Below are 14019 nucleotides of genomic sequence, written 5' to 3' on the forward strand. Positions count from 1 at the left end.
CTCTCACAGGACGAGTGACTATATCACTGCACTGAGCCCTGAGCAGAGACATCTGTGATGCAGCAGTGAAAGCCAGCTGACTTTTACTGTCGTAGCTTTAGGATCCAAATCATACTATAATGGTGAATTTGTAAAAATATGTAGGGTGAAAGCTACAAAATCCATCAGCTGGTTGGAATGCTTTTTTTTCTTCTCACAATTCACGATGTGTTGTTTAGGGTTTTGGAAAAAAGAAACATTTGAAGTCATACAGAAAAATGGTGATAATGCTGTCATTTTACAAGTGTTGCAAAATAAAGATCATGTTGTGTTGTATGTGACCCTTGAGCAAAAAAAAAAAATGTTAGATACTCCTAGTGCAAAGAATTACAATAAGGAATTTTTAGACATGGCCGGTATGTGGTTTGAGAATTTCTGCCCACACACCAAACACTCAGGCAAACCCACATTGCTGACAGTGAAAGTAAATAAGTCTGTCTATATGGAATTCAACTACGTGTTCTTCAGACCTTGAGTTTAGGTTGAGGTTTGTAAACTCAGAATTCGTCATCTTCAAAGAGAAATGCGAGACAAGCGACATAATCTATATCTAAGTTTAAGACATATTAGAACTTTCTTTTAAACTGCATCAAAAATAATCCCTTAAGAAGATGTCTAGTGGACAACAAAGTTAAAACTAAAATCGAATTAGCTGTTTATTTATTTATTTATTTTTTATTGGTCAAGCCACAGGTAGTTGCTACATGAAGACGGGAAACCACATGTGTCAAACATCTGCATGGTGCCAGACTGTACTGCAGATATTTAGCCTGCTGGAGTCTTCTAGGTCACTGACTGATTGCTGGTATCCCTATCAAATCTTTATGGAATAAACATCATTATATCAAGTGTTTTGGCTTTCATGCAGACTGTGAGGTAAACTTCTACACTTCTTCATACACTCCTGTTATAGAGGGCCAAAGTATTAGTATTAGATTGTCTTACAGCATCTACCAGGTGCTGATGGACTCTGTCACGACTGAGAGTCCCCTTTGACGAGTTTAAGTATCACATTTATAAGACTCAAAATATTGGAATGTACATTTAGAAAGGCCAGCGAGGGCTGGAGCAGGATCTATGGAGGAGGAGTGTGGTCAGAAACCAAACCCCGGTCACGACAGGACCTGTAATGATTGATTCTAGACGTCACGTCAAAGTAGGAAAGTTAGGGCCTGCAATAAAAGTTTCACCAAAAACTATCATATTCCTTCCTTGCGCTTTGTGGGAGTGCTGCTAACTGTTTTCATTTTGCCATCTCTGCAAACAGTTAAACTCTAATTCCACTCCTGTGTTTGTTCCTCCACAGAGAGACTGCTCCGTCTAGATCGAGAGGAGAGGCGTAAGGAGTATCGTCGTCAAGATTTCATCCCACTGGAGAAGATACCCACCTGGAGGCAGGAGAATAGCTGTAAGACAGAGCATTGTTTATTTAAGATGCTGAATCTCTTTGGAATTGGATCGAATGATAAACCTACACATTATGCATTATGTTTTTTTTTTTTTATACAGGTCAGCCAGAAGGTAGAAGAGTTCAGGGTTAGAAAGAAACTGCATCTAATTCGAGTTTTCTTAAAGTACAAGATTTCTGAATAAAGCAGTAACTCAACAGAGTAGTCCATCTGTACAGTTTGGTTAAACTTTAAAAGCATGATTCAAGTCTTGTGAAATAGACTGCTTACTTTTTGTTCGACTTAAAAAGTTTGTTCATTCATTCATTTTCTACCGCTTCTCCCTTTCGGGGTCGCAGGTGGCTGGAGCCGATCCCAGCTGCTGTGGGCGAAGGCGGGGTATGCCCTGGACAGGTCGCCAGTCTGTCGCAGGGCTGACATATACAGACATACAACCATTCACTCACTCATTCATACCTAGGGGGAATTTAGGGTGACCAATTAACCTGATATGCATAGTTTTGGACCGTGGGAGGAAGCCGGAGTACCCGGAGAGAACCCACGCGCACACACAGGGAGAACATGCAAACTCCACACAGGAAGGCCCTGAGCCCCGGCCGGTATTTCAACCCAGGACCCAGGGCCGGCGCGGGCTTCTCAGGCACCCTGGGCAAGCCTGACGCCCTGTGGTAGTGTCGCAGAGAGTCAGTTGTTGAGGGGGGGGGGGGGGGTAGAAGGACACTGCCGAGTATCGCCAAAAGTTGTCGGGGGGGGGGGGGGGGGGAGTCGGTAATATTTGTTGAGGGGCGCAAAAAAAATCGAATGTTACTTTCCTTTAATGTATGCATTAGTTAAATATATATATATATATTTTTTCATGGTAAAACATAATGATTTATTGTTGTTTTTCATCCACATTTCATCACACAGCTTTCTTGGATCAGGTAGACAAGTTGGTTGAGTTCGTACTAACTGAAGCCCAATGTGACATCAACATTGGCTGCATCTGTAGCTGGAAGTATAAACTGCAACAGACCACATTAATCATGATAAATTACAGGATTCAATTTAAATAACTGTCAAAGGAGTTTTGAAAATTCTAAATTAGATTTAAATAAACAACATAGAGGTTAGCACGCAGGACTGTTTTAATTATGTTAAAGTAAATTTGTAGGTTAACACAACAGCTAACAGCCAAAAAGTAATCAAGACAAGAATTAGTTATCATAATTCTTGAATATATGGAAAGATTTCAAATCAAACCTATTTTTTAAACAACAGCTATATTTTATTAGTTGTGTGGAGTTAGTCTCCTGCTAATTATCTGCATTGCCATGAGCATTATTCCTGATAAAGTCTGAGAACATTAAAATTTTGAAATGAAAGCACAAATACATTTGATAAAATAATAAGAAAAAAACAGAACATTGTGCTTTCGCTACATTTTCAATGTCTGTACTATATTACCCTGTTCAGTTCTTGGACAGAATATTTTATGTGTTTCTTTATCAGACTGACATTAACAGAGTCTTTTTTTTATTGCAGAATATTCAGAAATGTGATTTGAGTGATAACTCTGACTGACATGTGACCTACTGTATCAACCGTGTTCCTGTCCGTCTCCCAGCCAGCTGTGATGAACCCAAGCCAGCAGCTCCTTCACAAATTTGAAGGAAGGCAGTATAGAAGATGGATGACGAGATCGTTCACTAAAAAAGACTGAGACAGTTGAATTGGGAATTGAACCAAGCCAAAATTAATAGCGTATAGAAGGAAGAACGTCATTTATGCCAGGAGATATTCTTCTTTTTTCCTTGCGTGTATGACTTTTTGATGACATGACGCACAGATCTATCCTCAAGGACTGGAGATACCAAGTATTTGAGGCAAGGAAAGCACATTGGCATGAGACAGCTGTAGTTTGTTGGTGGACAAACTACTACAAATGTGTTCTTGTAGCTGGCAGAAAGTTACATTAATTAAAGGTTTTAGAACTCATCAGGGAAAGAAAAAAGTTTGTATCAACGAAAAATAACTGCATTGGTCTGTGCTTCCCAAGAAGTTGGCTGAGTCACTCCAGTGAAGTCCAGTTTGTGGAATATTGGTTCAGGACAGAGAAGCATGAAGCAGAAGGTAGTTAACAGATTTGTTGGTATATTTTTAAAGCAGGATTGAGAGGAATGAAAGGAGACAAATGAGAAAGTAGAGGGGGGGAAAAGGCCACAGAGAGGGTAGGAAATACTGCTCTGTATTGAGAGGCAGACTACTAATACCGGATACAACAATAGAAGTCGAAGCATATTTGAGGAACATAGAAGAAAATAATAACATCAGTCTATCCATCTATCTTCTTTCCAGCCTTTCCCAATTCAGAATCATTAGAGCCAGTTCCAGCTGACAATAGAAGAAGGCAGGGTATCAGTCCATTACAGGGGGAAACGTAGTGAGACAGACAACCATACCCAAAAACTATGAGCAATTTAGGATTACCCGGAAAACCCACGCACTGGGAGAACTTGCAGAAAGGCGAGAGTACATGACACCTCTGTGCAGCCTGAAACTTTCAGTTCGGGGCTCTTCTGCCCCAGAGTCCCCTCCCAGGTTCATAGAAGTACACCCAATGTTTCCAGATTTTGTGGTGGCAGCTTAAAGTAGTCGGGGGTGAAAGATAATCTCCCAAAAGCATGGAGGGAAGGGTCTGTCCTTAGAAAGTGTCTCTGGGCTTCAGCCAGTCCTGAATGATTTCTCTTTTGAATGCAGATGGCAAAAATGTCTTTTGTGTAGTACCATAGAGAATAGCTAGCTACCAAGAAACTAATATCATGAAGGGACGACGTTTTAGAAGACAGAGATACTAGAATTTGTAGGATCACGTGTGTGATCTGGCACCAGGTTTTGATTTTGTTAATGCATTTCGTTTAGTGCCACACTGCCTCATTTGAGGTAATTTGATTATTTTAGTAGTGATCAATGTTTGATAAAGAATGATTTTCAGAATATCACGCTGCTCAAGTTCATGTCGGCAGGCCTGTAGAGGCTATAAGCTTGGTGCTATGGTAAGGTGTGCAGTTCCTCTTCGAGCATTAACGTTGACAATGTAACTAATTCCACACCTCCCAAGTGGGTTGTAGGTGGTGAAAGATGGCAGAATGAGATGCAGACTCAGATGGCTGCAGCAGTACTGTGTACAAGGATGCTACTACAGAAAATATAAGGGAACCTCAAGTGGACTAGCTGACGCTGAGCAAAGCTTAAAGTTAGAGAGTTTGTCATGGATGATGAAAACATCTCAACAGTTACATAAAATTTAATAAGGAGTCTCGGCAGGTGGCATAATGTGGCTTTGAATGATGGCAGTGCAGTTAAAGAAAGTTGAATAAAAGAATGCTGAAGCCAGGGCTCAAAGGAAAAGGTCAAGTTATTTCCCAGTTTAATGTACTCTCTGTCAGTTTGTAAATTACAGCATCTGCTGTGGAGAGGATGGGGAAATTGTTTAGCTCCTATATTAGGAAGTAGTTAGGCGCTCTTGTCTAAGCTGTGTGGAATTGCATGGGAAGCTGCCAGAGTTTAATCAAACAGAGGAGTTTAAATACAACAAGATCAGGGCAGTGCTGTTCTCTCGCTGTGAGGACGTGGTTCTCAGGGTTTGGGAATAAAATCAGAGTCCAGAATGCAGAAGGAACTCATGCAGCAGTGTTCAGCTTGGTTCAGGTAAACCTGGTGTGGACAAAAACGGGTCCTGAGGGTGAAATAAAGTTGTGGAACAGATGTGTAGACAGGAGGGGGGGTAGTTCAGGGTCCAGGGCAGTGACTCGGGTTAAACATTGACAGAAGTTGAACTGGTAGGGTGTAGAGAAGATTATCCTTTTCTGGGAAAGGAGATTCACATTTTATTTAACAATTATTATTAATATGTATTATTATTCATTAATTTATTTTTACAGTGAATCAATCATTGACAGTTAATTTAATCTGTCCACGCCTTCGTAATAAGCCTCGTCTTCAGCCCCTGATTCGCTGGGCAGCTCCGACTCACCAAGGTTTTGCTGGTGTTGCTTATAAAATTCCCTCCTCAGCTGTCAGTGTGTGCTGGAGACAGTAAAACATGGAAAAGTTTGGAGCTCCTATGCTCAATAGTGCCAAAATCTTCAATATGTGTATCACTCCGCAGTGCACACCACACACTATAAGATCAGAAGAGGAAGATCTTGTGTGATCTGTCTTTTGGTATCTTTAATAAGTGTGTGCTCTTTAAATCGGTGAGTGAATGTAGCAGAGGAGTAAACTATTCCTTTTTTCAGTCACTTAATGTGACTAAAAAAGTCATCAGAAAGATCCAAACACATTTCACTCTGGTTATGTTTCTTTAAAAATGAATGCGTGTTAAAACGAAGTGAAACCAGTTATTCCTAAGTTTTTGATATATGGTGTTTTTGTTGTCATAATTTTTCCATGTAACATAATCAGATTTGTTTGCATTTAGTATTTCTTCCCCATCCACACACTAAATATGAGATGGCCAGCGAAAGCATTTAGTGCATTTTGCTCATTTGGGAAGAGAATGAGGTACAGAGAAGTGGCTCATCATAACATTCAAATTCACCTTGATTAGGGTTAATGTTTCATGTTATATCTCATACAGTGAAAGCCAGGCTGAGAACACATCCTGAGGTGTTTTAATTATATTCCTGGTATCGTCTCAGGTGTTGGAGCACTGACGCTGTCAAAAACTTTCTGTAGTTCAGTTTGTGAAGCAGGCTGTCTTCCATTTGCCATGTGCAGGTGCAGGGAAGTCGTCACCGTTCATTTTTTTTAAGTCAGCGGGTGAATCTGATATGTAAAGCGTGGCCAGACTACTTTTGAAACTTGTCAGAAATTAATTATTCGAGCTTCCTGTAGTGTTTCCAGCATTGTTCACATTGCCTTTTAACTTTGTCGTCACCTTTGATGCTTGAACTGTGGTGAGAACATTAAGCAGCAGGTCGCGGTAGAGTTGAAAACCCAGTTTTTATATTGAAACTTTTACTTGTTAGCCGACATTAACAATGTCAGTGAGGCTCAGTATTGGTTAAAAAGAAGTTCTTGTGCAGTAATACGTAAACACATTCTACCACAACACTGAAAGAATGTTAAATTGAATAGAAATTGAATCAGTCGTTTGTGCAGTTTATTGTGTACTATTTAGCCCCCTCTACATGTAAATGATGGACATTAAACAAAGCAAGAGAGAGATTCACTCTGAGCACATTTTGCAAGGGTTTTAAAACATGCAGTTCTTTATTTATTCTAAACCAAGATAGATTCCAACCAACTTTGTGAGGAATAGAATGGTAAATTTACACATCCAATCATCCATCTTCATCCCACTTTAAGGGTCACAGGAGTCTGTAGCAAACTGGCAAACGCATAGAGACGATCACACACAATTTAACCTAATTTGCATTTTTTCAGACTGTGGGGAATAGGAGTACTAAGAGAAATACCACACACTCAGATCACATGCAAATTCCATCCAGAAAGGCCCCCAGGCCCAACCCGACTCAGACCCGAGACCTTCTACAATCAGCCTCTTCTGATACCTGTACATCCTGTAACCGATCAAGGCATGAATGTAAAAACTTAAGAGCAAGTATTTTAAACCAACACCCACGCACGTAAGACTACTGAATGTTTGTATCACATTATGTAGATTAATTTGCAACTATTGTTCAACAAAAAAATATGCTTTGATTTCTTTCAGTTGAACTATGGAAATTTGGGAGTTTTGAGGGGCTCCTATCTGAAGTGGTCTGTTTGAAAATCAGCATCAGAGATCTGATTGCCAGTGTAATTATATTGTCATGGCTAAGCTTGTTTTTTTTGGTACTTACTGTAAAAACATGTTAGAATTTTTTGTTTCACAGCATGACTGTGGACAGACTGTGTGAATGTCAGTTTCCACATTTAATATACTGTAGTTTTGATTTAATATGCTATACTTTGAGTAAATTTTTGTTCAACACAATGATACTAGTGGGATTGATGATCTTTATTTTGGTAAGTATGTCAAAGTTTTTTGTTTTTTAAGAACTATTCTTCTGTAGGCAGATTGTTAATGTTTGTTGTTTCATCACAGGGATGCATTTTTCTGTTCCTCCTCAACAAGATGTTCATTATCTTCCATTTCAGCCAACGACAATGAAGAGGGCACGGAATTGACAGGCAGAGGAGGACTGAGTGACAAGGTGTCTCTCTACAAAGGAGACATCACCGTCTTGGAGGTGGACGCCATCGTCAACGCCGGTAGGCATTGTGCCCTCTGGGCTGTGGCAACTGCTGTGTGGCAATGCTTAAAGACAGTGAGGCTGTTAAGTTGGACTTGGCTGCCCTCTGCTGTTAAGATCCAGGAAATGCTGTTTCTCTTGGGATGACTGTGACTATTACAGCGGACATCTGCTCTCATTGATCTGCCTTCCCCAAGGCTGAAATAAAGCACCGTTTAGATTACAGTTCCTCGTCTTTGTCTCGCCACATGCCAGTGAAATACATTTTTCATTTCTTTTTTTACCTCTTATGAGGCAGGCGTCCCTTATTTATGATTATCATCTTTGTCTGTTTGGAGGAAAACCAAAGGCAACGATCTTTTATCGTGACTAAAAGAAGTATTTGAAATGGAGAAGGTTAGCAGAGCCGCTTTATTCTGAGATCCACCACCGTTATGTAAGCAGCGGCAGTTTGCTCTCAACCTACACACACCGAGGTGCTAGAAGATTACTTTACCTGTTGCTTCTGAGGACCAGTTTGGTGGAGCTGCACACACACGCACACACACGCTCAGTCTCGTATTTCTATCCTTGTGGGGACCTTCCATTGACTCCCATTCATGTCTAGCCCCTAACCCTGACCCTTACCCTAACCCTAACCCACACCACAATAAAGCCTAACCCTAAAGAAATGTTTTTGCACTTTTACTTTTTTCAGTAACAACAACATGGTCAAGAAAACACTGTTTCTCCTACTTAGGACCGGAAAAAGGTCCCCACAAGGCACGTCGTTTCACGTTTTGCTATCCTTGTGGGGACATTTGGCCCCAACAAGGATAGAAATACGAGAACGCACACACATGCGCACACACACACACACACACACACACACACACACACACACGCACACACGCAAAAGCAGTGTGCATCTTGTGTGAAATTCATTCTCTTCAATTTATGCGAGATTATTCGATGTGAAAAGCAGACTGCTCTGTCGGATGATAAGGCTAATGAATTTAATCTATTCTGCAAACACTCATCCTGGGGCGGGTAGGGTGACATGACTCCTGTATCATACACGTTGTGCAAAAGGCAAAGATCATACTCCAAACAGGCATCTGCCAGTACCTAAATGTCAGGGTAGCCCTTTTGTTTTATCGATATTTCGACCTTTACACGTGTAGAGCTTGTATTTTAAATTGTTTTTTTTAGTATAGTTTCAGCTTTGCAATATGTCTGAATTACATTGCTGTGTGCTCTTTAATTATATGTGCCACACACGGTCAGCCAAATTCTAACTGCCCGTCTAGTGCTGCTTAGTTCCTGAACCATGAACCAGGTTCACTTGACATCTGAAAATACGCCTTTTTTATCTGACATCAAGATGTTAACAGATTCAATAAGTCCTAGAAGTTGCAAGCTGAGGCCTCCACGGGACCAAGTGAAGCAGTGAGCCATGGTCACCTCTGACCCTATAGCCGGTTTATCACTTTATCATCCTTTGACCAGGAGCAGCCCTCGGGAGCTGCAGTCAGATAATGACCACAGTTTGGCCCTTGTGAAAATTCCCAAACTCCACCATATGCTTGCCCTTTTTTTCTGCTCCAACACATTAATTTTGACTATAAAATTCTCACAGCTGCATAGAGATGTAGTGAATGGCGTCTGTTCTCATAATGAACAGAACAGCCCCACGTTTGAGTCCAGGATGGGCTTCAGAGCCTTTCCGTGTAGAGTTTGAAGAAAACCCATTAACACACAGGGAAAACATGCAATTGCCCCAATTCCCTTCCACAGTCTTAAAAACATGCCTTTCAGGTGCAGGTGACTCTAAATCGCACATCGGTGTGAATGTGAGTGTGTCCTGTGATGAACTGATGACCTGCTCCCAGTGCACCTTGCCTTTATCCATAATCAGCTGGGATCAGCTCCAGCAGAACATGACACGGAGTTGGGTAAAGTGGTGTAGATGATGGATGGGTAGATAGATGGAGGTTGACCTGATGCCTAATGTGTCATAGAGAGAATCAGTGTAATTCACTTCACTTGTCAGTGGTAATAATATTATGGCTGATCAGTGAAAGTTCAACTAAATAGTTAAAGAAAAAAAAAAGAGGATTGGTACTTTATTTTTTAAGAGAGAAAGTGAGACCACATAGGATTCCTTATTTCTCCTGCACTATAGGCACACATGAAAACTCACTTTGATGGCATTTTTACTCACTTTTATTACAGACCTATTTAAAGTTTCTGTCCTCCACATATCTTTGAAAATCAAGGTTAAACTGGTCGATAAGTGAGCAGTGTTTCTGCGGCGAGAAAAATGGGGCACGTGCGAATGGAAAAAGGGTTCAGGAGGGGACGTTGCAGGTTTTTTTTTTTTGTTTCAGACTGTCAGATGCTATTGAAGCGTAGGCAGGGACTTTGCTTCATCAGTTAATGCTGCCAGACGTCCAGGCTGTGATTGAACTGCATGTTGGCCAGGAGGCAATCTGTTCTGTTTAGCGGGGTGTCAGAGGGCCTGAAAGGTTGAAGGAACTGCCGAAGCCTTTTATAATTCAAAAAAGAGCCCAGCCTTTAGCCCACTGTTACCCTATTCATCCGGTTGTCTTTGTGCAGGTGGCGGGACTGATAAGGACATATAGTGGTGGACTTTGCGGTCCACTTTTGTTTACTGTCTGTGCCGGCGCTGCCGAGTACCCTGAATGTAAATTTTAATGTGAATGCAATGTTGCAGCCCATGTTTTTGTCACTGTTAACAAAAGACTCCATAGCATGGCATTATGTTATATAAATAGGGCTCACAAGCTATTTATTGGCCGAATAGCTCCGGCTTTAGTGGCTCATGTCCAAATTCTGGTGAGTAACACCGCTCCGAGCAAACGCTGCGGATGTTGAGCAACATACATTGATAAGATCTTTGGATGGCTTGTTGAACTTCTTGCCTTTCATCTATTCATTGCTTCCAATCTCTTGCCTGCAGTACTTCCATTTTCTCATGCTGTTTTTCATTTCAGCTTGGCACCGGTCGACTGCTGTGTACGAGTTGGGGGACTTTTTGAGCACTGTGAAAGCATTAGTTTGAAGCTTAATAAACTGTCAGAATGACTTTTTCTCACATGAGTCAGCACCAAGTCAGGGATATTTGTGCAAATTGTAGGTAAATGCGGTTTTTGGTGTGAGGGAATAGATTTTCCAGGCTTCACACGTTGAGGCAAGTTATTGCACTTTCTGTGTTTTTACTTGAGATGTGAACAGAATTATGATGACCAGCCCCGGCTGTTGATGTGCTGAAATCAGTTCGACTTTTAGCTGAACACCGCCGTTGAATATATTATTAAATCTCATGGTATTGTGGTCACGATTTTTATTACAACAGGTATGACCTTCATATTGTTGAGACTGTATTAGCATTACATTCTTAAGTGCATGAAGTATCGCTAATTAAAATTATAAAAGATTCCATAACATTAGCTCGGGAAATTAGAAAAAAAATTGCAGTTCCACTAGGCTGTTTGGAACTTATTCCCTCTTCCTTTGCTACATATCGAGTGAGTTTCCTGTCCTAAAGACACAGTGAAAATTAGTGTAACAATGGTTTTGTCAAGACAGCCGCAATATGTGGGCTGCAGAGAACTGTCCAGCTTAGCACTGCTGTTATGGTTTCTGCCTATAGCTTTAAGAGGGTGTCAAGTTGCTTTATGTCCCCCATTAAAATTTAATTATTGGGCTCATTGAGTTTTTAATTCTTCTTTAATTCTGTTTGGCTGGAGGTTGCACAGAAGGTGCTCAAACTGTCACCTGGGCGAGGGCCTGGAGAGAGCAGGGCAGGAGGGGCTGCGGAGACGAGCGGGAACGTGTGAGCTTAGGATGCAACATAAACAATTTGTGACAAGGTAGATTGTGCCTGCAGCGTTCAGTCCCACCAGATGGACCCGACTCAGCCTCATGTACAGAATAAGCCTGCACTGTTCTGCTGTCCACATTCATACTCGTCGTAACTCTTCTTTTTTTTTTGTTTTTCCTTTTCCACATGATCAGAATGATTGGGTGTGATAAGGAGAGGAAAATTATCCCCTTTCTACTTTCAAACAATGCAACTGTATGTGAAGCAAATTGAAAGCGACAGTAGTTACTGTCATTGTCTGTACCGCAGTTATGATTTCTGAGGTAGCACATTATTTTTAGGAATATAACAAACAAAAAAGTAAATATTAACAGGAACATTGAGGCTAAAATAATTTGTGGCACAACCTCTTCAGGTCCTCTTCGATGCAGGATTTTGCTTGTTGTTGGGTGGAAGATTTATCGCCTGTAACAGTGACAGCGTCTCTGTCATTGGTGGATTTGGATTACATCAGGATGTCTTCATAATCTTGAGATCAGATTGCAGCTTACATGGATCAACGCCAACCCCACAACATAACACTCCTTCTCTGGACTTTACAGGGGAAGTCATATTGAGTCATATTTGTTCTTGAGGATTTTTCCTTTGTGAAGTTTGCATGTTCTCCCCATGTACATGGGGCTTTTCTCTGGAAATTCTGGCTCCCCCTCACAGTCCAGAGGCTTTGTCTGATTGCCTGTATGTGTGGGTGTGTATGTAGCTGTCTGTCTCTCTGTCTTTGCCCTGTGATGGACCGACAGCTTTGTCAGAGTGTAACTTCCAGTGGCCTGTGATCCCGAGTTGAATAAAATAATGTAGAACAGTGGTTCTCAGACTTTTGCACAGTGTGTACCTCCCGATAGAACACGGTGCTCTGCAGGTCATGCCATTATGACTGACCTGCACAGCAGCAGAAGCTGCACCTGTCAGATAAGGATAGTTCACAATTTGTTGTTTAAACTATGCTGATAATTACAATAGATAATAAACAATAGATTAGACCTTCATGCACAAAGTGAGATGTATTCCTCAGCTTCACTGGTCAGCTACTTTGGTCCTTTTAATTTCTACTTAAGAAAATTCTGCCTGGGATTGTTCAGACAACTCTCGTCTTTCTCTTCATGCATAAGTTAATGCCGGTTCACGTTGTGATACCAAAGAGCTCAATGATTTTTTTTTTTCCCCCCATCCTTTCAGAAAATCTGAAGGACTAATTACAGGATTCAGGACTCCAGTGATAATAATTGAACACAGTAGAGCTCCTGAAAATTAATATTTCAATTATTTAGTATGGCCAGATTTTTCTGCGTTTTTGAATAATTGTTATAGCGCTGCAAGTTTGTGAGGAACGGTACGGCCGCGTCCTGTAATTTTAGTGACTACCCAGCTGTCCTTCTGATTACTTATTCACTATAGTAGCGGATTTCTTTGACAGAAAGAAGGAGAAAGAGGACGGTATCACACTTAATCAAGGCATGTTTCTCAGATAATTGTATGCTTTGGTAAAAATTGAAAAGATGCTGCTCACATTGGATTTTAGATTTAATGTATATCATTACTGTTGCTTTTACGTGGAAAACTCTGGATAATGCCTACCATTTTCCCCTTGTCTTTGTGCTTACATTTTATGTGGGTGTCACTATCCCTCTAAGATCAGAATGAGGCTGTGAAGATAGCGGCGCGAAGTAAAGAGGACTACTCTTATCATGATGCCTGCGGTAATTATGCAGAAGGGGTGGACTCCTAATCCATTACCTGCTGTAAACCTTTCCCATCTTTCTGTATGAGATCATTTCTTTTACAGGAGCCAATTTAGTGTGCAGAGGGAATCTGTTTATGAATGCCATAAAGAAGCTGAGAGGTTGAGACGAGTTCAAGAAATTCAATTGGTATTCAGTGGTATGGAGCCACTTGTACTGTAGTCATCACAGGTTTGATGAGAGCAGTGACCCTCAGAGGGCAGAAGACTGTGATCCAGTGGAGACGGACTTTTATGTGTTTTTTTGGTATGCAGTCAATTCAAACAGTGTTCGCCTGTGGCTTTGCTCGGCACAACGGCAGCATTGTTTACCTTCTTGGTCTTTCATGCATAATGTATGTTCCTCAACTCTATATGTCCTCCTCTGGTCAATACTTAATAGTGTACAGTGTTGTTCTGTGGTCAGGACAAGGTATCGTGTGGAAGGGAGCCTTTTTTATTTGAATATCATGGCCGATGTCCTGTCACTGAGTTAAATTGTTAATGTAAGTGAAAGGAGAACGTGACATGGATTTATTATGTGCTATTGGAGGACACATTTGTCCATGGAAATCGAAAATAGTGAAGTATATTTTCTAAATTTGAATCACGTGACATTATTAACATCTCATGAAGAAACTTTTTAATGGATGAGGAAGGTCTGTGGCCGTTCTGGTTCATCCCTCCTGGTCCTTTCCTCCTGCCTTATTGAAAACCACAGTACAT

General features: G+C 41.0%; 1 protein-coding gene across 3 annotated transcripts in view; it reads left to right on the plus strand.

Annotated features, from left to right (window-relative positions):
• macrod2 (mono-ADP ribosylhydrolase 2) overlaps nucleotides 1-14019 on the plus strand; it is a 410420-nt gene that overhangs the window by 4749 nt on the left and 391652 nt on the right. For all 3 annotated transcript variants that reach the window (XM_030105906.1, XM_030105907.1, XM_030105908.1), the window contains exons 2-3: nucleotides 1346-1447; nucleotides 7596-7709. In XM_030105906.1, the coding sequence (XP_029961766.1) occupies nucleotides 1346-1447; nucleotides 7596-7709 (216 nt within the window). The remainder of the gene's footprint in view (nucleotides 1-1345; nucleotides 1448-7595; nucleotides 7710-14019) is intronic.

Source organism: Salarias fasciatus, chromosome 13 (genome assembly GCF_902148845.1).
Source record: "Salarias fasciatus chromosome 13, fSalaFa1.1, whole genome shotgun sequence".
In the NCBI taxonomy this organism is placed as follows: Eukaryota; Metazoa; Chordata; class Actinopteri; order Blenniiformes; family Blenniidae; genus Salarias; species Salarias fasciatus.